The 25,314-nt window shown below is 36.6% G+C and overlaps 2 protein-coding genes and 2 long non-coding RNA genes across 4 annotated transcripts; 3 read left to right on the forward strand and 1 right to left on the reverse strand.

Annotated features, from left to right (window-relative positions):
- Positions 1-621: 621 nt before the first annotated feature.
- LOC100179199 lies at positions 622-5,735 on the reverse strand. Its single transcript, XM_026834964.1, has 6 exons — positions 4,761-5,735; positions 3,151-3,345; positions 2,955-3,082; positions 2,575-2,735; positions 1,475-1,668; positions 622-1,228 (listed from the first exon to the last, which is right to left on the reverse strand). Exons 1-6 carry the CDS (start codon positions 5,527-5,529, stop codon positions 903-905), a joined length of 1,773 nt encoding a protein of 590 aa, XP_026690765.1. The 5' UTR covers positions 5,530-5,735; the 3' UTR covers positions 622-902.
- A 21-nt stretch (positions 5,736-5,756) lies between these two features.
- Positions 5,757-7,579, forward strand: LOC113474343. The gene is made up of 2 exons (XR_003396005.1): positions 5,757-6,945; positions 7,273-7,579. It is a non-coding gene; the product is annotated as an uncharacterized LOC113474343 (long non-coding RNA).
- A 7,427-nt stretch (positions 7,580-15,006) lies between these two features.
- On the forward strand, positions 15,007-20,469 carry capza (beta-actinin I). The gene is given in 9 exon segments (NM_001278958.1): positions 15,007-15,111; positions 15,580-15,643; positions 16,133-16,187; positions 16,747-16,875; positions 17,727-17,862; positions 18,107-18,265; positions 18,816-18,887; positions 19,828-19,890; positions 20,327-20,469. Coding segments are annotated over 9 exon segments (855 nt in total). The 5' UTR covers positions 15,007-15,072; the 3' UTR covers positions 20,465-20,469.
- Positions 20,470-24,076: 3,607 nt separating this feature from the next.
- LOC113474329 lies at positions 24,077-24,867 on the forward strand. The gene is made up of 3 exons (XR_003395994.1): positions 24,077-24,198; positions 24,434-24,797; positions 24,836-24,867. It is a non-coding gene; the product is annotated as an uncharacterized LOC113474329 (long non-coding RNA).
- The last annotated feature ends 447 nt before the right edge of the window (positions 24,868-25,314 follow it).

The following is a 25,314-nucleotide window of genomic DNA, read 5'->3' on the forward strand; positions in this document are numbered from 1 at the left end:
AGTTGTTGCCTATAAGGTTAAAAATCAGCCTCAAAATCTCTTAAACTGTGTGTAGTTGTGCCGTCTGAGGCTGTAACTATTTAGGGGAAGGGGCCGACTGCAACCTAAATCTTATCAATGATTGCTTATGAAGTTAGACAAATTAAGCTTAAAATCTTTAAAAAAAAACTGTGTTTGAATATATGAGTGAATGAATGTAACTTACTTTATCCTCGCATGGCCGAAAAACGCAGTCGTTATAACACGGGTTTAACACCTCGTGCCAGCTTACGAGTTACCATGTATGTTACTTTGTGGGTGATTATTTAGATAATTTGGACAACCCATTAGTGACCACTGGGTTGGAGCAATTGTCGTTAAGTGTCTTGCCCAAAGACACATACGCCCACAATGGTAGCGTCGAGCATGTAACCCATAGGTAATGGGTTCAGGCGCGCTAACCACTATGCCATGGCGCCGTGTAGTGTGAGACCACTAACTAATAAATCAACTCTGTTCTCAATCTTAGGCCCATGTTATACCATGCTGTAGAGTGTAGAACTCCACCCACATAGAATGGGACCCATAACTAAGACCTATAAACTTTCCACCACAAGTGAGCTAAACAAATAAAACAACCAATAAATATTTTAAATGTTTCATTCAAAACGCAAAAATGTACAAAAATAATTTAAAAACAAAAAGCAACAAAATTGAACTGGAAAATATCACCAATGACGAGGCTTTAGTTAATCAAGTGAGGTGAAAAGTGTGGCAATCATGTTTAATTTAGGAGTCCCTGGTTATTGGAGGTAGAGGGTTTGGCTTCTTACGTGTGGGCGCTGTACAAAACACGAGGATGCTCATGTTTGATGACGTCATCGTGACGTAATAACGGTAATCACATTTTGACGTCATAGGTTTTAATCGCCCGGTTGTGTCCGGAGTCTTTTATATACGAAACAGCGTCCACGTGCGGCTGACTGAGCGACAACAATGTACTGGTCCCCTGATATTTCGAAACTTGTCGACCCTGATACTTTTCTGAGGTCTCTTTTATTCAGAACGTCCATGTACTCCATGCGCCCCCTGTTAGCGCGTCCAATTACAATTCTTCCGCGACCGTCGGCTCGATTCAACGTCACAATAGTAGCGATACGATTGTCAGTAACAAACATCGAACACTGAAACACTTTTTCTCCGTCTCTCATCTTACGTCGCATAACTCGCTTGTAAACCTCTTTACCCCCTGCGTGGATAAAAAATTAAGGTTATATAAGATTTTGCAGATTATATAGTATAGTGGGAAAGATAGGACACCTTTTTATTCTATTTTCTTGTCCCATAAGGTAGTAAACACCCCTCAGTACCCAACCAACACATGCGGTAACTCGTTAAGCGGGCACGGTTTGTATGAAACAGAACACCCGTGTTATAAAAACTGTCGTTGCCCCGTCATGCGAGGATAAATAAGTTAAATTCATTCCCACAATACCTGGTATAGCTTCAAGCTTTTGCACGACTACGATTGATCTTCCCGGTCTGTTCTGTCCCTTACACCGATATATTTGTCCATTCATTTCTTTCAAATCGATGACGTTTAAATCGCTGTGACCGCTACCCGATTCTGACGTCATATTAATCGCTTTCGAAGTGTGAGAAAATACGAAACGCCCATCGTTGTTCGATCTGAAATAATAAATCATTGTTGTAATTGTCTATTATTCTACCCGCTCTAGGAACCTTAGACCTACAGGGGTCTTATGGTCTACTAAATACAATGTATTAAATAGGCCACGGGCCTCCAAACATAAAACTAATAGAAAACTTAATACTTTTAAATTTTCGCATTGAGTTAACAGTTAAATTTATAGCTTTGAATTAGAACCAATAAATTTGCAGCCTAAAACTTGTGACTTTGAGTTTACTGCTTTAATTTTGTGGCTTTCGTGGGAATTGTCGCCTATTATATGTCAGAGTAGCAAAAACATACGTTTGACCGATAAGCTGTTTTCGTTTTCGCGTCAACGTCGCCATTTTTGCCTAATTTGGCTGGGTAACAATTAATGTAAAACCTCAGTTTTGTTTTCTTACACGTCATGTATCGGTTTATGACCACACTGTGGTGATTGTGACGTGATATCGATCGAATCATACCCATCAAATCACCCAATTAACGAGGTTTAATTACTTAATTAACCGTTTCATAAGTTTTAGGTGTTGGTTATCAAATAATTAAAGCGCACAGTCACCAATTAGTAACTTCACTCAGCAGTAAATCGTGTCTTCTTGTTTTGAGGTTAAAACAGTTATATCTTACAGCAGTAATTGTGGTAACAATTTTTATAAGTACAAATTTTCGGTTGAAAACCACGTAAATTTTCATTCTAAGATGATTTTGTTTAATATCCGTAATGTTTTCGTGGAAATAGTAGGTAGGGGTGAAATGGGACATGTTTTCATTTTTTGTCGTCCCATTCAATAGCAAACAAAGAATATTTATTGAGTTATATAAAACGTTGCAAAAATAATGTCGGCGTTGGGTTAAAGTGTACCGCGTTCGAACCCAAACTCGTCTACCACAAAACAAGCTACCTGTACAAATAAATAACTTCATGGTTGCCGGCCCAAAGCCAGAGTTGTCCATTTTGGTTTAATATTACGACACTTGTGGGGTCTGGATGTTCTATTGTCTGCCATGGTTCGTTTAAGAAACTGCCGTTGTCCCATTTGTAGACACGAATACGCCCTGCGCTCTGTGGGTGATACGGTTTTGTTATATATTTGCAATGGGCCGCATGCTCACTGTCGAGTTATAACATGGGTGTCTTCTTATACACCAGACACACATGGTGTATTTATGCACGTCATGCTCACTGTCGAGTTATAATATGGGTGTCTTCTTATACACCAGACACATATGGCGCATTCATATACTATCATACACCTCATGCGCACTGCCAGTTATAACTTACCGTATCTCCCGCCACCAAATACGTCACATAATGACGTGTATAAGTAGTGACGCTGTGTACGTCACCACAATCAAGTAATTGATGACGAACAAACGAATGTCGTGTGCGCCGGTCATGGAAAATTCTGGCTGAAAAACATTCGCAAATTAGTTAAAATCACCACGACCATCCCTCTAAACTGTAAAAAAGTTCTTACCTCTGCATAATCCAGTTCTTCCCGACCAACTCCCGTCGCTTTGACAATGTCTGACGTCACCGTTGATGACGTCATACCCATGATCACACACCAGTTGACACGACTGTGACGTAAGTGTTGTCGAAGCCTTCCCGCTGGAAGGAGTGCACTTTATTGTACCGTTAGGTGGCGGTATTAAGACCTCGCATGCTGAAACTGAAACATTACGCGGTGTTGAATTTAAATCGTATTAAAAACAGAAAATATGTTTAAATAGTTAATTTTTCATAAGGGATTAGAAAGCTAAACGTTTGTATTGGTAATGGTCACGGCTTTTATTGAACAAGTTGTGTACACTTATTATAACAGCAGACGATTTACGGTAGTTATGTATAATACCCTTTTTGTGGGACAATATTAATACCGTAATCATATCTCATATTTCCCAATCATGTTTTTTTACCAATTAACAACACTCTTTTAGAGCCCTGGAGATATACGGTTATATTTCTGTAAATATTCTTGATTTACCAACAAATGAAAACGAAAACAGGTCCCATCTTCCCCCCACCCTACTACATAAATTGTCGCCCTAAACATAACTTTCATATTATTTTCGTTGCCGACATTCAATAAATTCAATCATTTATCAAAATTTCAAACCGGTATTTCTCAACACTACGCGTAGTGACATAGCTGGTCGAAGCTTATTTGCTTTCCCCAGACACCTGTTCATGATCGGGGCAAACTTAATTAAAACGAAGCATCTGGACGTCTTACGTGGCTGGCCAAACAATAATAGAGGTTTCATATTGATTATGTCTGTTGTCGTTCTGCTACCCCGATTTTTGCGCTCGGTTTGCGCGATATTCATCTGAGCTTCACGAAATGGGTTGGGGGTTATAATATTTAAAGGGTTGGGTTATTCGTCATTGGGCGACCTAGATGTTATCGCTTTTAACGTGACGTGGCTGCGTGTGAAATTCATTGTTTACCAAATATAATAAGGGCAGGGCAAGAATAAGGCGATGATTTTGCGCTATATAGTAAAGCGGATTATTTTATAATGCTTTGATCATTAGGCAACGGCGGCCGGATTGTTTTCTGTTTCAAGAGTTCTGGTTAAAGTTTCCCCCACGGCAATGCCGATCACCATCTTACTCAAGTTCTAAACAAACATTCTACGAAACATAGATTGCGCAATATTTGAAACTACTTCGTACATTAGGTATTTTTATTTCTGCCCAATTTAAGTTACCGTATGTTGGGTTTAGCAACCATGCTTTTAATTAATACTTTTCCTCATGTAGGTTTTTACCGGAGCGTGATTTCCCGAATCGTTTATTTGCTAAATCTTTGATTTTTGGTATTTATCTGACCCACCTACAATTCCCATAGACCGTTGTTAATTGTTTAAAACACGATCGGGATATATTATGTGCTAAAGGTGTTCCGTCTTCCCCAGCCCTACTATTTATACGGCCCAAGCAGCATGGATACTCTATATGAGGGTGGCCGTGTGGAAAAGCACACCGCGTGTGGGACTTTGGAATTAGGGGTTAGCCTACTAAAATCCGGGGTTTACCACCCTAGTGATATCTACACACAACCGCCACCGTAAACTTACTTACCGCATTTATAATTTTCATCGCGGCCAGACCAGTGCGCCTGCGGGGATAGGCGGCCCAACTTCCCGCGTCTGCCTCGCTTTGCGGGTCGGCATCTTCTGTTGCTACGATGTTCACCAGCCATTCGGAACCCAGGAGCACACCGTACCGCGCACCGGGAACGGACACGCCGGCCATTAGAACAATTTACAATTATTCTCGGGTCCACTGGCCATACTGGGCACAAGAGGGCGCTAGAGTCTCTGGGAGGGAACGGTACAGAAGGTAAAGCCACCAGTTTTTTCGACAAAAACTGCCGCGGATCTGGCATTCTCTCATTCATGGTAAAAAAGCTTTTTCGCCAAGTATTCGGCTTCCTAAAGCGCCGATGCTTCCTTTTCTTTTTGCGTCGTTTCTTCGACGATTTTGTTGCCCGTCGATGCAACCTGTTATCGTCATTATTTGCCGAAATGTCCGATGTTTCCCACGGACCGGTTGTGTTCGTTATGCTCAATGAAGCGTTTTGGAAAAAGAGCAAATTTTGTGCGCCATACGTCACCTTGTATACCGTGTCTTTCAATACCAGCTTACTCCCCATTAACACATATCCGCTGACCTCGCTTTTAGTTCTGCCGGGCCGGACCTCTAAAGCCCGAATATCATTAACAACTCTTAATGTTCCGTTTACCGAATCCGAGTCTTCGGCGCTCACTCTTCCGAGCATAAGGTTAGAGCTTCCGATGTGTAAAAACAGAAGCAAAATTGCAAAACATCGCTGTTTTCTCGAACACATCTTAAAATCCGTATTAGCGCTGTCGGTAAATCCAATATCCAAATGTAAAATTCAAGTCTTGAGTCACGTTGGCCTTTTCTCCGGCGAGTTACTTCTGGTAACCTGAGAAGTCGTTTTCCACTTTCACCAATGAGTCTTTGACGTCTTCTCACATCCCAGAGACATCATGTCGCTTAGAATCATGTACAGCTAATAAAGACTCGACCCTACGGCGACCATAACAAAATAAACACGCAATTAGATATTAGGATATGGTGTAATAACACATCATGAGGATCAAACCAACGCTAACCTACCGACGACCTTGTGGCCAGTTTTGTCTTTTAAACAGCCCTAATGTATAAAGACTGGCTAGCGGCAATCGGGTTCACTTACCGGGTGGTAGCAACACGCTTACAAGACTAATTGCTTGTTACCTTCGGCCACACGCGTGTGGTTCTGCTACAGCGCGAGGACGCGGTATCGACGATAAATTTACAATCCCTCGCTTTGTGATGTAATAGGGGCGGGGACCGGCATTCGAGAACAACAACAAGAGAGAGAATAAAGCGATCGCGGTAACATCAAAGTAGTTGAAAAACATTTACGCATAATGGGTTTACAACTTCTGCAGATCGCTGCAGCGTCGTGGTGGCGATGGCGTTTATCTTCGATTGTAATATAGAACTGACCACGTACATAGCACGCATTGTGTAGTACGTGGGTCTTTATTACGTTACAGAAGCTTTATTACGTTTATTTGTTTGCTAACAGTGGGTCTTGTTTCCTGTGTGACGTGACAATCTAAACTCGACATTTCTTCCAAAACCAGCCAACCGTAACGATATAACATCATGATCAAGTGTAGAGTCGTGTTACATCGCGTCGTATCTTCAAAATCACAAGTAATTGGCCGGAAGCGTTCTCTATGACGTCATAAACCCTTCCCGCATTCCCCGGGGGTCATTAGAGTTTAGATAAATCTTAGCGGGAATATTGTTTTCAAAGTGGCGAAATATTGTACACGAAGCTAGAGTTTGGTATAAGCTATTCTCAATATAACTAAGTTAATTTATACTGGTTTGTGGGTTTAGTAGCCACGTTTTTATTTGTTTCTTTTACCACTGTCGTTTTGCTGCTAAATTCTCTTCTCTTTGCTAAATAATTAGCCCTATCTTCGCTTTTGTACTCGAAGAGATACAAAAATAACGTTATATCCTTTTAAATCATTAGTTACATTTGTACACTTTCTTGACCCATATAATTACATTTAAACATTTTTCACGTTAGTTTTTATATATTTTACGAAATTCCTTTTTTCCTAGACCTATACCACGCCTACCCTAAGTCGACCGAGTTCAAAAAGATAAAATTCCTGCGATAATTCGAAAGCGCTGATAAAGTTCGCACATTCTAAAATACCGTAATCTTAAACAGGTGGGGCACACTGTTGATTTTAGACTTAACATTTTGGCTGACTTGGTCTTAAACTGCATGGTATAATATAGAAACAGCTGCCTAAGATACAGTAGGGCGGGGAAAGATGGAACACCTTCTAACTCTATTTTATCTTCCCATTAAGTAGTAAACAAAGAACATTCAAATAATTATAAAATTATACCCTAACGAGTCCGATAGACTGCTGTTAATTGTTTAAAACATGATCAGGATATTTGGATATTATGTACTAAAGGTGTCCCATCTTCTCCCACTTTACTATACAATGTATGTAGTCCATACTTTACTAAGCAACCGCTTTCTTAGGCTTCATACACTGCAATGCAAGAATAACTATACTCTGTGCAATACTGAGATACAGCGTACAATAAGTTCAACTATCCGCTGGTTTGTTTATGTCCGAAACAGCGTCATTATAACGAAAGCATTGTATCTTTTATCGTTGCCATCTTACCACCTAAACTAAACTAAAACAGCATTGTTAATTGTTAAAAAACTGGATTATGAATTATACGACATTATGCGCTAAAGGTATCCATCTTACCCCACAGTAATATACATTGTTTTTTAAAATACATACTCGCTGTTGAAAAAATACACTCGCTGTCACCTTTCTATCAGTTCTTCCGTTCACCTGACTCGTATACTACAGGCCCACCCTTTGAAGCCGCTATGTCGCCCGCTTTATATAAAATACTTGACGTGTTTAGGGACTTGGTTTTTAAACTGGGTTAAGTGGGGGTTACAGTGGTGTCGGTGAGACCTTTGTGTCTGCTTCACACGAAATAAAACCGAACTGACGCATTCCAATTTAATTCACTACTCTACAAAAATCTAATACATTAGTAGGGTAGCGGAAGATTCTACACCTTTAGCAGTTTAGCACCTAAAATACAAATATCCTGATCGTGTTTTACACAATTAACAGCGGTCTATGGGAGTCGTGAGGATACGGTTTTATAATTCTTTGAATGTTCTTTGTTTACTACCATAAATGGGACCAGAAAATAGAATAAAAAGGTGTCTCGTCTTTCCCAACCCTACTGTGGTATCTATAACTCAGAACAAACATAAAATTACTTACATATGTGACAAACTATCAATATCCAACGCAATTAAACAATAATTATTCTTTGCGTAAACTGTTTATCAATTTGACAGCTAAATTTGACTTTCCAGTAATACCTAAGTACAAACCACTTATAAATTACACCGCAGAATTTCTCAACCTACTTCAAGCTCGCCACATCGCCCACACATACTTCGTAACTGTAAGTTTGTAAACTTACAATATATCCTGAACCAACTTTCACTTAACCCGCAACTCAAACATATATTCCACCCTCGCACTTACAATGCTAAACCATCTCTAATGTCAAACCACATTTGATCATAGTTAACCTTATGCCCGCATAACCGTTGTAGCCACCGCCGCCACCACAATGATATGCCTCGGCACTCGGGCCGCTAAACCGCCCAACCCTTTTACACACGAGCTCAACCAGGCTGGCGCTTCCGTTCCCCTTTCAAAGCTACATACCAGTAATCACATTACCCATTAACTTATACCAATCGTTTTCCATAATTTTACATCAAAACAGATGTTTTTACCAATTTTGAGCGATATAATTTTCCACAGCACACCTTTTAAAACTGAATTAATTTGTCGCTTTTTTGCTAATTCTCTGTATATCTTTATTTAATTTACCCCCATTACCGCATTCGGAGTATATATTTTAAAGAATATGTGAAAACAATGTGGTTTCATTAAAAATATAAAAGCGAACTCCAAACCGCATCGCCTCCAACGAACTTTTTACCGTTTTTATGAAACTTAGTCGTTTTCACAATATATTTTAGTAGTTTATTAAGAACAACAAAAAGTCCCTCGCTTTGCTGATACGCAATTTCTTTTGTAGCGTTTTTATTTTTAGAAAATAAACTTGACGTAATGAATTTGTTTTTGTTGTTCTTTGAAGGGTAAATGCAAAACCTTTGTTTTAATTGTCTGCGTAATTATTTTACTAAGAAGTTTGCTTAAGCGGCCCTATTAAGCTTATACTACCCCCGCAATCTTATATAATTGCTTTTATTGGAGCTGCTTTAATTCTCCCAGCTCTATCTTGAATTGATCAAACCGTAATCCGCGCTTAGGTCAGTTGGATTTGGGCTGATAGCGCCCGATACAGCGATTGTCGGTGTTTTTCCTTTCATCTTGATAGTAGATCCTTGTTTACGTGCGGTCACTTCAAAGACTTCAGTAGCGAATCGACCCCGGCGCGAAAATTGACGAAAACACAACGAGAGTGAAACCGAAGTTTACCGTAAACGACACACCGGGACGCAACACCTGTTCGGATCCCAGGGTTCATGTGTCAAGTGCGCAGCATATTTTCCTTTCCTGTGCACAGTTATCTAAAGCGCTGTGAATTTCCCACTTTGTATCCTGTTACAATACCACCCTGTTAACAGGGGTTTACTTTCATTTATGGCCGACAATTTAAAGCCACATTTTTAAAGCCCCAAAAGTTGAAGCCGCAAATTTAAAGCCGTTTTTTTTAAAACCGCAAATTCTAAGCCGAAACTTTAAAATCGCCAATTAAAATGCGTAATTTTAAAACCAAAATGACTCTTAACCAACCAGTGGTCCGCCTTTTTTTTACCCGAGTACCATTTTTCACTTCGTAAACACATATTTTTTGCATCACTTATTTTGAAAAAAAAAACAGATAAAAAGAGCCAAAAATTCTTGATATTATTCAGTGTCAAGTTGTTTGTTAAACACGTATGAGTTGCTCGCGTACCACCTGGAAGACATTTATGCGCAGCATGTGGTACGCGTACCGTAGATTGGGAACCACGGGTTTAAGCTGCCGGGGTGTCGGCAATATGTGAGGTAATATATAAACTAAAGCTTCGTTTCATGAACTGATGTAAACTATTTTTAACAAAAATCTAGAAAAACAAGTGTTACAGCATCACTCATAAAACTGATAGACATGCCATAGCCCACTCAATGTATTAAAAGTATTAAGTAGGTAATAGACATACGCTACTACTGACAAAAGTGTTTCCAATAAAAAGCATTAAAATATCATGATTCTAAAATCTAATCTCGAACTAAAAGGTAATTTAAAAACTGAAATAAAAGCTGAAATAACTGTTTTTGAATATTTGGATATTAAATGCTATATTTGGATATTAAATGCTAAAGGTCTCCTATCTTGCCCTACAGTACTATATAACTACCCCTTCCTGCCTTGTAAACGTGCCCCTATATACCCCCTTCCTGCGTTATAAATACCACCATCACTAAGTTCGTATTTACAACTTAAAGCCAATATGTCCACAGTTGGTGTTTTGTAGGCAGTAGTTGGTATTAAAGCGAGCGAATGTAGGGAGTAAAACGGGATGTTAAGTTAAACTACTTAAAAACTATCCCCGTTTTTTAATTACTTTGAAACTGCTCTCTCAACCCCTAAGACGCCGCAACTTATAGGCTACATATAGTACTACGGGAAAGACAGGACACCGTTAGCACATAATCTCCAAATATCCTGATCGTGTTTTAAACGATTAACAACGGTCTATGGGAGTCGTGAGGATACGGATTTATAATCCCTTGAATGTTCTTTGTTAACTACTTATTAGGACGAAAAATAGAATGAAAAGATGTCCCATCTCCCAACATCCCACTATAACTTTCTTAAAATTCATCTCTTTTGTTTTTCTATTTACTTTTGATTTAAGTTATTACTTCACTATCCCATTTAAGAACTGTACTATGCTTTATAATCATCAGAAAGTTTGCTTTCCTCTTTCTGTGAGTTATAAATATAACATTTAGCGTCTTGGAACCATAATGAAGTGTTTTTCCCAAACCGCTTACTTGTTTTTTATTTGGAAGCTGCTATAAAAGGTATAAAAAATCACGGTCATTGAAATATATGAGGCGAGTTAGGCATTTTATTTCGTTGTGTTACATTATAAATACGGAACCCTTTTCCCACGCCACTCTGTATACCTTATGTTTTTATTTAATTTTACACGACGTACTTTGTTTTTGGAATTCCAGCTCTTTGTCCTTACTTATGGTCAAAATTGAGGTTTAAACCTTAACAAGTTCGAACACTTAATAAATCTTTCAGCATTTAAATTATACGACTCCATCTCCCACTTTATTGCCTACACATACTTTAAAGTTAAGTGCATTTAGATAGACTAGTTGTCCCACTGGCACCAGTCTAAGTCCCAATCTATCAAGATACAACAAATTTAAACTTATTTTAATCGCTTACGCTTAAGTAGAAAACTTAATAAAATTGTCTCAACGGCATGAACCGCTGATAATTACTAAATCGTAATTTTTTTACATTCGAACATGTTATTCACTTAAAAATGAGTTCCGTATCAAAACAACGTATTTAGAACTGGATAGAAAAGTACTCGCATTTATCATTTAAATAAAACAACCAATTGACCCTTTTTTAACCGGTACATGCATTTACAAACAGCCTACAAAAAGGCTTATTCATTAATTAAGCACGGTTACATTTTACAAAAGATAATTATAACGAGAACAAAGTCCATAAATCGATTTAAAATTTCTAATTACCTCTTGTTTGTCATTTCGATTACAAAGTAAGTTAGGATAACAGCTACATAAATACTGTCATTGTCACAAATTTATTAATATATACAACGTATACAAACTATTAAACTATGCGAGTCAGAATTTGCTTCGTAAATCTAAATTGTCCTTTCTTATTATTTCTCAAATCACAGATCTGTTTAATCGCTTAAGTCTCCAGGGCTTTGTCTTATGGCATAAACCCAACCGTTAGAGCTATCTTCACTGCCTTAACTTGGCCCACAGCCATAAGTTAGTAGTGAAGGACGAAGTGGTCATACGACCTCAGCTACATAACTATGTAAACACTCAACATAATAACTTGCATCTCGTCTTAAACTACTAAATATGAAAAACTAAACATTCGCTGAAAGAATAAAACCAACAAATGTATAGTACGGTGGGGAAATACGGGACACCTGTAACACATAATATCCAAACATTGTGTTCTTATTTTAAACAATTAACAACGGTCTATACTCTATGGCAGTCGTAAGAATACGGTTTTATAATTCTTTGAATGTTCTTTGTTTACTACCAAATGCGACGAGAAAACAGAATGAGAAAGTGTCCTATATTCCCTCACTACATTATATAACCTAATACCATGTATAGTTTTTGAAATACTTAAACAAAACACTACTGTACCCGGACTGAATACAGTACTTCGGGGTAAGATGGATCCCGTTATCACGTAATATCCGATAACAGTTAACAACGCTTATTTGGAGTCATGAGAATGCGGTTGTATAATTCTGTCTCTCTTTGTTTATTATCAAATGCGACGATAAAATAGAATGAAAACATGTACCATCTTACCCCAACTTACTATACAGAAATTGCCTAACTGAAAATTTCTATAAAACGACCTTTTCGGCGACCATTGCTGACCTTTTCTGCCTCATTCCCTTCGTATTGTACAAAGGTACAGACGAAGACGATTTGACAATGTAAAACCGCCAGACAATTTGTCAGACCGAAGTTAATATTGAAGAACGGTTAGACCTAATTGAGAAACAGAATCCGACAGAAAACAGCTGTCCAGGTCACTTTGATGTCACAATGGCCTCTCTCTCGTCAGTAATGAGAATAGCACTGCTGGGTTTTACATTGGACATCCCACACGCAAGATCGGTTTTCAGATAATCGTTGCGAGTGGTTAGCAATTAACAGCGGTAAGTGTGATAATCGACTTTATTACATATTAACAACTTTAAAGCGATTACGGCAAGATGGAACCGCAGATTTTGTTTCCCCAGGATTTAATAGCATTTATAATACAAGGTATAATCAGTCGCCCAAAACCTGTCAGCATATTAGCTAAAATGGTTTAGTTAAACGCTTATTGGAGATGTATTCACATTTTAGTAGGATGATTCCTATTTATAGTTGGGTGGGGTAAGATGGGACACATTTTTATTCCATTTTCCATCCCATTTGGTAGAAAACAAAATACATTCAAAAAATTATAAAACTATTATAAAGGATATTTCGATATTATGTGCTAAAGGTGCCCCGTTTCCCCCACTCTACTATAGATCAATTGGTCGAAATAACGACAAACCTGCAGTCATTATAACACGCTTTAAAGTCAAAACATACACAATCATATTTACACTATTCGCGCGATAAATTTTTTTGCTTTATATCCTTGCATTTCTGCCAAATTCGCTTTCTAACCCAAGACTAATTGGTTTATGAACCCCAAAACACACTCTTTCGGCCAAGTCACCATGCCCCATGCAAAAGCAATAGCAACGCTCATTATTTAAACTTGTTCCTATAACACGTTGGTCTATAGTTTATACTATATAGCCTACGCTGGTTTATATACGTTGGTCCATATATTTTATACTAAATTCTATTATAACTTAAGACTAATTGGTTTTATATTCACAGAACACATTTACTCAGCCAATAAGTAACTACTGATTAAAAGAACGGTCAATTTACGGCTACAGTTGCAAAATATCCGCCTCCGCTTTTACAGTCGTTAACTAAACCATGAGCATAATATCGTGATTTATAAACTTAAGACCACCGTGCGTTTTACATTGATTATATCAGCGAGCGACTCCTCGGTATTTAATCTATTTTATCTTAATATAAGATTTGTAAACATTCCGCCACTTAAAATAGACTCATCGTTATTAAATAACCGTATTTATGTGACTAAGATTTAGTGGCTTTGCGTTAAATATAAAAACATTTAAATGGGAAAATCATGTTTAAAGTTGAAAATCAGATTAAATTATCCACGTTAATGTCTTTGAGTCACCCAATTTAGGTGCTAGACAAGCTATTATAAAAATACACGTCGATTAAAGGGGAAAATATGAACCGATCTTAATTTCCAATAGTCATTATCGCTCAACGAACTTATAATTATGACACTGGTGTTTTATCACAAACCACATGCGATGTTTCCATTCACCTTGTGCCTGCTTGCAGGTATATTAAATTGGCGTCGGTTCATACAAAAAATAAAATAAACAAAAAACCACAAACTTGTATACATGCTGACCAGCAAGCGGACACGAGGTATAGTAGGGTGGGGTAACATGTTTTTATTATTATAGTCCCATTTCGTAGTAAACAAAGAATATTTACAGAACTGTATAACCGTATCCCCACGACTCTCAAAATAGCTTTGTTAATTGTTAATTCTTAAAATAGGGGATTCGGAAATATGAGATATCAATAGGGACATCATGTATTAACAGCACCCATCTTACTCTACACTAGACGTCACCGCCCGTGATAGCCAATAAGACACCCGTGTCATATCTGTGAATTGCCCGACGTGAGAATAAATAGGATAATGACCGCGTTGCTTTGATGTATAATCTTGGAGTGTGTATGTAACATTGTAGGGGGACGGACATGTGTCTTATGCTGATCAAATAGATGCCTTGGCAGTAACAAGTTCACATACGACCATTAAATATTAGTTTTTTAGGCATAGCTCACGAGTGCAACCTGGTGGCCGGTCTAATCGTACCTGATAATAACGATGTTTTGAATTTATTGCGGAAAAATAACTAAGTATTAATGACAAAGTCGGTCTAACAAGATTATGTAATTTTTTGTTAAATAAAATAAAACGCTACCTTAATTTTAAAGAAAATTAATGTTTTCGGTATAAAATTACCCGTTTGTAAACTGTGAAGATAATTTTTAAGCAAATTTAGTTGTTGAAAATTATTTTTTTTAAATAAATTAACTTAACCCCAATTAAAATAAAAAACAAATGCGTTTTATTTTAATTGACAAAGTTCCAGACCTCATCCGTTTTAAGTTGCGGTTTTGTTATCTGTTTCCGCAAAAAGATTTCCCTTCGAATTTTTAATTTTTAAATAAATATTGAGAATATATTTGTCATTTTAGGGCTAAGGATTGTAAAAATAATTGTTAAAAATAAACTGTAAACTCTTGGTTGCTTCATAAACAGCATAAAGGATTAATTTTGGTGAAATATGTCCGATTATGGGGAACAAATCAGTGACAGCGAAAAAGTGAGTAAATCATGTTTGTTTTCATGATGTTGTTCATAATATATTTCATGTTAGTAGTAGATTGTTTGGCACTAGTGAAGAATCTTCCGCTACATAGCAGAATAGGCTGGTGGAAAGTGTTAGAGGTTGATGGTTATAGGGGGTAGTAGTTAACAAATAATGAGGGGTAAGGATTCTTCACTAGGACCTTTTCTTGGCTAGTGAAAAATCCTCCCCCCCCCCCTTATGTAATCTGCTAACCATCAACCCTTAACCACCAACCTCTAACACTTTCCACCAGCCTAATCTGTAACGTACCGGAGGATTCTTCACTTGTGTCAATTTCTCATATATTTGTAACTAATTCTATTTCCTGTGCAATATTCTCTCTATTCCATATGTTATGTATATGTTCTCACAAGCATTATGTTTATGTTCTATTGTTCTCCCTTATATTTCTAACTAATTGAATATATTTTGACCACACAGCAACGGATTGCCCATGACTTTATCACCCATGCACCTCCCGGTGAAGTAGAAACTGTGTTTAGTGGTAAGTAGTTGACGTTAGTTTTGTAATTTGGCCAATACACACTCAGTATCACAAAGTGAAATACTAACAATGTAAAAGAATCCTTGAACAAAAAATTATTCAAAGTTTAAATAGAAAAAATTAACTGTATCACATGTCATCATTTAGCTAAAAGCTACCGACTGCATTTTGAGATTCAGTCATGTTTTGCAGTTTTTTAATAAAACGTTTGGCAGGCGTTTGAATTTGTTACACTTTGTAGCTAAAGCTTCTCTAATGTGTAAAAGATAGCAATGTTTTTGAGTCATGCTTGACTTAGGCAAGCTCTCTGTATTTATTTTTTTAATGTGTATTGTTTTGTTAGTATTATATTACAGAAAAAATATTTATTCTAGTACAGCAGTACTGTTTTGTTTGACTGTGAAAACACATGTAATTTAATTGTTATACAAACTGTATTAAATTAGGGTTGTTATACAAACTGTATTAAATTAACTTCATTATTCCCAGATGTTCGGCATCTGTTAAGCAAAGATGGAAGTGCTCATGGAGAAAGCATGACTGCGTAAGTTTATGGTATTTATATATAATTACACAAACATATTGGTATCAGGGTTAATATGCCAACTGTAGGTTGTGCAACAACACAGGTCCACACCTTTACAGAATATCTTCCCATTCTTAGCACAGTCAGTTACACTTTTGCGAAAGTTATTAGAAGGGTGAATTTTTTGGGTAAAATGGCCGTAAAAGTAACAAATGAGACTGCCTTTTCCAATCATGCTTCAGTATCTTGACTTACTAATGCAAGCTCACTGTATATTACTACCTTGATAGTGGAAGCTAAAAGAGGCAAAGCCAAGAAAGATTAAAAATTAAAGATTTAGCTTTTGAGCTGATGTACTAGGTTAGAATATTTGGGTTTTTGTGTGAATTGCCTTCACAATTCTGTTTAGCTGCATAGTTAATTTTGTACATTTTGTTCCGTATGGGTGAGGTCCTTTCGGATGTAAGATTTAGGTCAGATTTGCCTATTGCTCCAACACCTTTGTACGTCCTTAAATTTATAGTATTTTTTTACAATGTGAATTTCTTTACTATTATTTCCTTTATTTGGTTTGCAGGTCACTTTCTAAGTACAGAGTCGACCAGTTTACTCCGGTTACCGTTGACAAAGAGAAAGTTCTTCTTACAAACCACGGTAAATTGGACAACAACAGATTTCTTGACCCAAGATCAAAGAAATCATTCCAGTGAGTAGAAGTACTTTGTATGCGGTGAACCGTAACGTCTGCTTTTCCTTTATGCCAATGGTTCTTAAACTTTTAAGCCACTTTATACTTGGATACTTTGGATATGTTTGTGTGGTAGCAGAAAGTTTAAAAATCTGTAGTTTACGTTTTAACAAATTTGATTCAAAAGTTTTAACAAATTTGATCCAATATCCAACAATAGACCATCTTAATGCAGCACCTTATTTAAAAACCTTGCCATCGGCTACTGTATGATATTAAATTTTTGTATTTGTATGGAAGTTTGGTATGATTCACTTCCACATAAATAACTTTCTCTGCTTTAATCTAACAAGGTGGTCTCCACATACATTCAGGAAATGTTGAAGTATATTTACATTCTACTTTATTATATCTATTTTTGCCTAATTTGTAGCAAACACATTTGACCTAGACTGTTTTTCTACAAATCGGTTATATTACTGTGTGATAAGCTGAATACCGTTAGTACATCTTTCTTGTTTGTTTTTTTAACAATGAATTAACAACACCCTTCCGCCTGTTTTAGTGTTGTGAGGATTCTAATATATAATTCTGTACACTACCCAATAAACCTTTATATTCTCACCCCAACCTACTATTATGTTGTTACAGATCCTTTCCTTTATACACATGTCCTAAATTTAATTATACTATTGTGACTCCTGTGGGGTAAGATAGTCATCAGTAGCCCCTGTTTTTAACAATAAACATCGCTCTTTTAGTCATGAAAATGTGGTAACAAGGGAACTTAACCTTAACCTAAACCTTTTATGTGTTTTACATGCATACTTATTTACTTATACTTATAATGTATCAAACTTTTTCTTCAGTTGCAACATTCCTAAGGTTGAAATAAGCGACATTCAACCCGCAGATGTGGATTCGAATGCAGAAAGTTGGAGGAACGAGATAGATAACGCGTTGGCCAAATATATTAAAGAACATTTTCCACACGGAACATGCACTGTGAGTGGAAACAGTTTTGTTTGATGAGTCGTTTGTTAGTTTTTATCATTTTTAGATATTGTAGGTTAGCAAGGTCCCTATTTATAGGGCACCTGGAATTTTTGCCCGGGTTAATTTGTTACCCCAATTATTAGGTAATTATATATAGATTTTTATATAAAATTTCTCTTTAGACTGTGCTGTAAAAGTTACAGGTTTAAAACTTCAATTATTTTTTTCTCAAAATCCAATTATTTTCAAAAAGGTTTATGGGACTTCCAACGGAGGCGAGACGACCATCATCGCTTGCATCGAGGACCACAAGTTTAGTCCCGAGAACTTCTGGAATGGAAGGTGGAGGTCGGAGTGGAAGATTACTATCGAAGATGGAAACGCTAAAGTTGTCGGGATACTTAAGACACAGGTGTGTGTTGTGTTACATGACTTGTGTGTGTAAAAGATAGGGTTAGGCGTCGAACCTGGGGTGGCTGGGTGGGCAGGCCAGCCCGGGATCTTTCCGTACTGTGTTAATCAGTAAATGTTACAAACGAGATGCAATTTATTTACATAAAAAATTGTAAATTTGTTTAGGCATCACTGCCTTCCAGATATTACAAAGTTGGGCACTTATATATGTACATATATAGGCAAGCCATAAAATTTGGGGAGTCTGGTGTTATGCCACAGTGGTTCGGCCTCCCTTATAACTTAAGAATGGCTGGTTTGAGGCCCGATGCTGCTACCATTGTGGCCAGATGTGTCTTCGGGCAACACAATTACTTTTTTTTTATAAATGGATTTATATTTTGTGCTAACATTTTAAACACACAGTTTACATAATTAGATGTTTCGTCTATATGATGCGTTAACTTTCCGTTTAACTTTCTATATTTGCAATTAAAACATATTTAACTTTAATTTGATGTGTTTAACTTTGTAATTTTTCCATTGTTACCTAACAATAACAATTATAGGTTCATTATTACGAGGATGGCAACGTACAGCTGGTGAGCCAGAAGGAATGCAAAGACAATCTTACTGTCAGTGTAAGTGGTAACAATGTATTGACTTTGTTTCTGCTGGATCTTTTCACATAATAGTAATTTCCTAATGTAAAACAATTAATTTGTTTTGTGTGGGGCAATACGTATGGTATGAATTTCACTTCTATAAACCGTATTTTCCTAATTTTCAATATCTAATTTTTGACTTTTTAAATTGGATTTCCGATTCAACAAAATATTTTTTGTTCATTTTTTAAAGAGTTTTTGAAAAAATATTATTATGTCTATGTCTTCTAGCAACACCACAATATAGAGTGGTAATTTTTTTGCTGGTAATATTTAGAGTTATTTAAAGTTTCTGATAATATATGATAATGTAAAGTGTTTAACTCATATCATATGAAAGCACAACATCTGAACAATAAGATACCACAGGAAGTAGTTTGTTTGTATTCAACACCCACATATATATATAATATGATATCACTGGTTGCTCTATACCTTGCTATAATCTGAAAGAAGTTATAGTGGTGGACATGAATACATCATGTGTGTCTGGTGTATAAGAAGACACCTATGTTATAACTTGACAGTAAGCATGAGGTGTATGAATACACCATGTGTGTCTGGTGTATAAGAAGACACGCATGTTATAACTTGACAGTGAGCATGAGGTGTATGAATACACCATGTGTGTCTGGTGTATAAGAAGACACCCGTGTTATAACTCAACAATGAGCATGAGGTGTATGAATACATCATGTGTGTCTGGTGTATAAGAAGACACCTATGTTATAACTTGACAGTAAGCATGAGGTGTATAAATACACCATGTGTGTCTGGTGTATAAGAAGAGACCCATGTTATAACTCAACAGTGAGCATGAGGTGTATGAATACAACATGTGTGTCTGGTGTATAAGAAGCCACGATACTGAACAAGAGGCGCACATCCAAATAACATCAAATATTTTTATATCCAGTCTGAGAAACAGCTTGCTGATGATGTCACAAAGCTTATTATGAAGTTTGAATCCGACTACCAGGTAAGAATATCTTCCCATTTCATTACAATTGTTATTTATGTCGTATTCTAAAATTTCAGCTGTGTGTGTTTCAGTATAGTTGGCTGCATGCTGCCTAATGCTATGCAGTGCTTCAACAACTTTTCTTGGTGAAGTTTATATTTTACAGCCTTCAACTAAAAACATCCCATTAGTTTCACCAACTGCCACACTTGATAGATTGCAACACAGTTAAATATAAAATAGCAGGAGATGTTATTTTCTATCAGTCTATGCATCTTTTCAGCGCAGCCAAAAACAATTTGTGGTTTTAAAATTATACCATCGTGTTATTATTACTACATACTTATATCCAGATATTACCCATTTCTACATAAAGGTTTAAGGCTAACATAACAATAAACGATAAAAAACAATTTGTGATTATTACGTAACCACGTTGTTTATGATGTCACAGCTTGCAATAAACGACAATTACAATACATTGTCGACGACCACCTTCAAAGCTCTTCGTCGCCAGTTGCCGGTCACTCGCACAAAAATCGACTGGAACAAAATTCTTGGTTATCAGATCGGAAAAGAAATCGGGAAGTGACCCTCTGGTTCCACCTGGTGACCAAATATTTGAGACAGTAATCCGAAAATATTATTATCATATTATTGTTATAAAGCATTGTATCCGATTCAATCAAACACATAATTATGATTGAAATGTAAATAAACCTGTCGTTTAAATTCAAATTAATTTACGCTTTCTTAATGTTGCTGTTATGGGATGTTACCAATAAGGGGATGCATGAAGCACTTAAATTAATCCTTAAATTTGTTTGAAAGAGTTTAAACCTACTCAGATTTCTTGCATATATATCTATAACCAGAACATCTGTCGTCTACTGCACATTTGTGATTATGATGTCACAATAATTGTATTTTTTCCACAATATTAACAACAATAGCATTATTACATCATCATGCAGTTTAATTCTCATACCGGTAAAAATATTTGAGTTCTTCCAAAATTATAAAGTTTTAGCCTGATTGGTCCAAAAGTGTTTGAACCGTAATTATATTTTGTGAAATAAATGCAGCCACCATGGAGTTGTGTTGGATATTATACCTGTATTAAGTTAAGTTCACTTTGTATAGTAGGGTGGGGGTAGATGGGACACCTTTTCATTCTATTTATCGTCGCATTTAGTAGTAAACAAAGTACAATCAAAAAATGATAAACCACCCCCTATCCTCACACGATCAGGGTATTTGCATATTATGTGCTAAAGGTGTCCCGTCTTCCCCCATCCTACTATTTGAAATATTCCACTCCGAGTCATAAGAACACGAGAGCACCGAACTGCTGTCATTTCGCGCCTAAATTAAGCATATTTTATACGAGTTTGCTAATTCTCCGCTGTCCTTACTGTTTCGTTGATACGCGGCTCGTTTATTCGCACAATAAGCCGGAGGTGCTGCGTGTGCGATAGCGCGTATGTTGCCAAAGTTCCTAGCAACTGTAGTCCATGGTTGAACGCTTGGTTACTTTTCTTTGGTTCCCAACCAATAGTTCTTCATTATACGTGGCAGAAGCAGAATCGTAATACTTGATCACGGGCGCATAACGGACTGTATGGAGTTGTTTAAGTTCAAAATATGTGTTAAGTTTTAGTTTTAGAAATTACAGAATAGGTGTGGAGTTTTAGTTTGAAAAATGTGAAGTTTAGAATCTAGTATGTGAGTATTTGTTATATTTAATATTACAATAAAACGATTAATAATTGGTATATGTTTGGTAGAAACACCACGAGGTTGCACGCAAATTAGATTTTTTTAAGCAAGAACCAATAAATAACAAGAGAGCAGAGCTCTAATAAGTGAGCACGTTGCATTTGAAAATAATTGCAAGCTGTTTATTGCCTTACTTACATGTATTAGCAGGTACACATACTTTTATCCTTAAAATTTCTGAATCAATGGCGTGATACCACTCGTTTATTCGCCCAACGTGCTGCGCTGTGTGTGTGCGCGTGTGTTGCCAAAGTTCCTAGCAACTGTAGTCCATGGTTGAACGCTTGGTTACCCCTATTTGGTTCCCAACCAATAGTTCCTTATCAACGTGGCAGAAGCAGAACCGTAATACTTGACAACGGCCGCATAACGGACTGTGTAGAGTTTTCAAGTTCAGAATAGGTGTGGAGTTTTAGTTTGAAAAATGTAAAGTTTACAATCTAGTGTGTGAGTATGTGAGTATTTGTTATGTATAATATTAAGATAAAACGATTAATAATTGGTATATGTTTTGTAGAAACACTACGGGTTGCGCACAATTTAGATTTTTACGGGATTGCGCACAATTTAACAAGAGAGCAGAGCTCTAATAAGGGAGCACGTTGCGCAAGCTGTTTATTGACTTGCTTACATGTATTAACAGGTACATAACTTTCAACCTTAAAAATTCTGAATCAATGGCGTGATACCACTCGTTTATTCGCCCAACGTGCTGCGCTGTGCGCGTGCGCGTGTGTTGACAAATTTCGTAGCAACTGCAGTCCATGGTTGAACGCTTGGTTACTTTTCTTTTGCTACCCACCAATAGTTCCTTATTATACGTGGCAGAACCGTAATACTTGACAACGGCCGCATAACGGACTGTGTGGAGTTTTTCAAGTTTAGAATATGTGTTGAGTTTTAGTTTCAGAAATTTCAGAATAGGTGTGGAGTTTTAGTTTAAAAAATGTGAAGTTTACAATCTATTTGCTTTCTTAAATGTTGCTGTTATGGGATGTTCGCTTTCTTAAATGTTGCTGTTATGGGATGTTACCAATAAGGGGAATGCATGAAGCACTTAAATAAGTCTTTAAATTTGTTTGAAAGAGTTTAAACCTACTCAGATTTCTCGCATATATATCTATAACCAGAATATCTGTCGTCTACTGCATATTTGTGATTATGATGTCACAATAATTGTATTTTCCACAATATTAACAACAATAGCATTATTACATCATCATGCAGTTTAATTCTCATACCGGTGAAAATATTTTAGTTCTTCCAAAATTATAAAATTTTAGCCCGATTGGTCCAAAAGTGTTTGAACCGTAATCATATTTTGTGAAATAAATGCAGCCACCATGGAGTTGTGTTGGATATTATACCTGTATTAAGTTACGTTCACTTTGTGTAGTAGGGTGGGGGAAGATGGGACACCTTTTCATTCTATTTATCGTCGCATTTAGTAGTAAACAAAGAACAATCAAAAAATGATAAACCACCCTATCCTCACACGATCAGGGTATTTGCATATTATGTGCTAAAGGTGTCCCGTCTTCCCCCACTATTTGAAATATTCCACTCCGAGTCATAAGAACACAAGAGTACCGAACTGCTGTCATTTCGCGCCCAAATTAAGCATATTTTATACGAGTTTGCTAATACTCCGCTGTCCTTACTGTTTCGTTGATACGTGACGCCGCTCGTTTATTCGCACAATAAGCCGCAGGTGCTGCGTTGTGCGTGCGCGTGCGCGTGTGTTGCCAAAGTTCCTAGTAACTGCAGTCCATGGTTGAACGCTTGGTTGCCCTTATTTGGCTACCCACCATAGTTCCTTATTATACGTGGCAGAAGCAGAACCGTAATACTTGACAACGGTCGCATAACGGACTGTGTGGAGTTTTTCAAGTTCAAAATATGTGTTGAGTTTTAGTTTCCGAAATTTCAGAATAGGTGCGGAGTTTTAGTTTGAAAAATGTGAAGTTTAGAATCTAGTATGTGAGTATTTGTTGTGTATCATATTAAGATAAAACGATTAATAATTGGTATATGTTTGGTAGAAACACCACGGGGTTGCACGCAATTCAGATTTTTTTAGCGGAAACCAATAAATAACAAGAGAGCCGAGCTCTAATAAGTAAGCACGTTGTATTTGAAAATAATTGCAAGCTGTTTATTGACTTACTTACATGTATAAAAAGAGACACAGACTTTTAACCTTAAAAAATACTGAAATATTGAAGGAAATGCTGATAATTTAAACGTTTAAGCAATGCTTTTCCTCCGAACCCCCCTTGTCCACACATTTCTATTAATATTTTTTTTCCTTAATGGTCAAAGCTCCTCAGCTTAGGTTTCATACTTTAGGTGTCATTCAATCTTTTTGTTTGGGACATTTTCCAATCGTTTATAAAAACTTATATTTAAAAAGGGTCTTTGTTGTCTGTCTGTCAGTCATTTTGTTTTGTAAGGCAGATCCCTGTTTGTAGGATCTTATTTTAGGTTCGAGCTGAATAACACTTATCTGTGTTTTCAACTTTCTTGCGAAAATGGCTGAATCGAATGGTAAGTTCTGTTGTTTTATTTGTATATTCTACTTTGTGATGTCACCTTTAATATTGTAAAGTAGATGTTTGTAGCCCTAAATGATTAACATAAGTCTTCTTCATAAATCCGTGGTATGCATTTTTAATTGCAATTAAACATGTACAGTTGCATAGGTATCTTAGCACTTACAACCTACTTCCATGTATTAACAGTACGCATGCATTTAATGCTTTTTATCTTAAATATGACACAGTTGATGTTCGTGACGTAGTACCTCCACCAATAATCAGAGTGAATCTTGATGTCCTTAATGCTAGTGGTCAATACCAGTTGCAAGTCAATGCATTTGGCCACAACGTCGGGTTTGTTGGCCATAGGAGGTTCAGTAGCTGTGGTCGGTTATGGCTTATACAAGATGGGATACAAAGCTGGACCATTTTACCGTGGTAGCATTGCATTTGATATTACAACTGAACCGGACAAAGAACGTACAGTTCGTCGCAAATTGGAGAATGGGACATTCTTACAAGAGCTAAGGGAAGAAGTCAAAGATATAATAGAAGAGCATTCTGACATACTGGGCGACCTTAAGTACTTCACCATAATCTCATGTGAAGGTAAATCATACTTGTTTGACCAAATGTGTTATCATAAGAAATTTTCAAGTCGCAAGTAAAAAAATGCGATCTATTTTAAATAGGTTAAGTTCTTGTTGCCCTAATTTGAGTCAACTGACTGTTTTTATATATATACTTATTATATTTTAAAGTATATTTTTGACCAATGATGTCTTACTATAAATGTCATTTCTTACTCAAGCTACTAATACTGTTTTCTATTGTAACAGGTATTTTAGGTACTGAGTTTTTTTATTGTTATTACAACAGTACCACAGTAAAAATGCCAAAATTGTACATAAAATTATTATTTACACTGATAAATGCTTTAGTCTGTGCCAATCTATTAGAACTTACAAATGTTCTGCTAAAACAAAAATTCTAAAACACAAAAACGAAACAATGTGTATACAGGTTATCCTGACTTCGATATATTTTTTGTAAAGGTGATTTAAACTTTATCTTTGTAGGTGGTAGTACTTCTGGAGGCGGCTGTAAGTATAAGATCTTTATGATA

Source organism: Ciona intestinalis, chromosome 7 (genome assembly GCF_000224145.3).
Source record: "Ciona intestinalis chromosome 7, KH, whole genome shotgun sequence".
Lineage (NCBI taxonomy): Eukaryota > Metazoa > Chordata > Ascidiacea > Phlebobranchia > Cionidae > Ciona > Ciona intestinalis.

Bases quoted from the DNA above. Each gene is read 5' to 3' on its own strand.
- LOC100179199 (XM_026834964.1), bottom strand. From the start codon at position 5,529: ATGTGTTCGAGAAAACAGCGATGTTTTGCAATTTTGCTTCTGTTTTTA. The intron at 3,083-3,150 runs GTAAGAACTTTT...AATGTTTTTCAG, and splicing joins AAGAACTGGATTATGCAGAG to CCAGAATTTTCCATGACCGG. The intron at 1,669-2,574 runs GTAGCTTGTTTT...TTATTATTTCAG, and splicing joins GAAGTTATTTATTTGTACAG to ATCGAACAACGATGGGCGTT.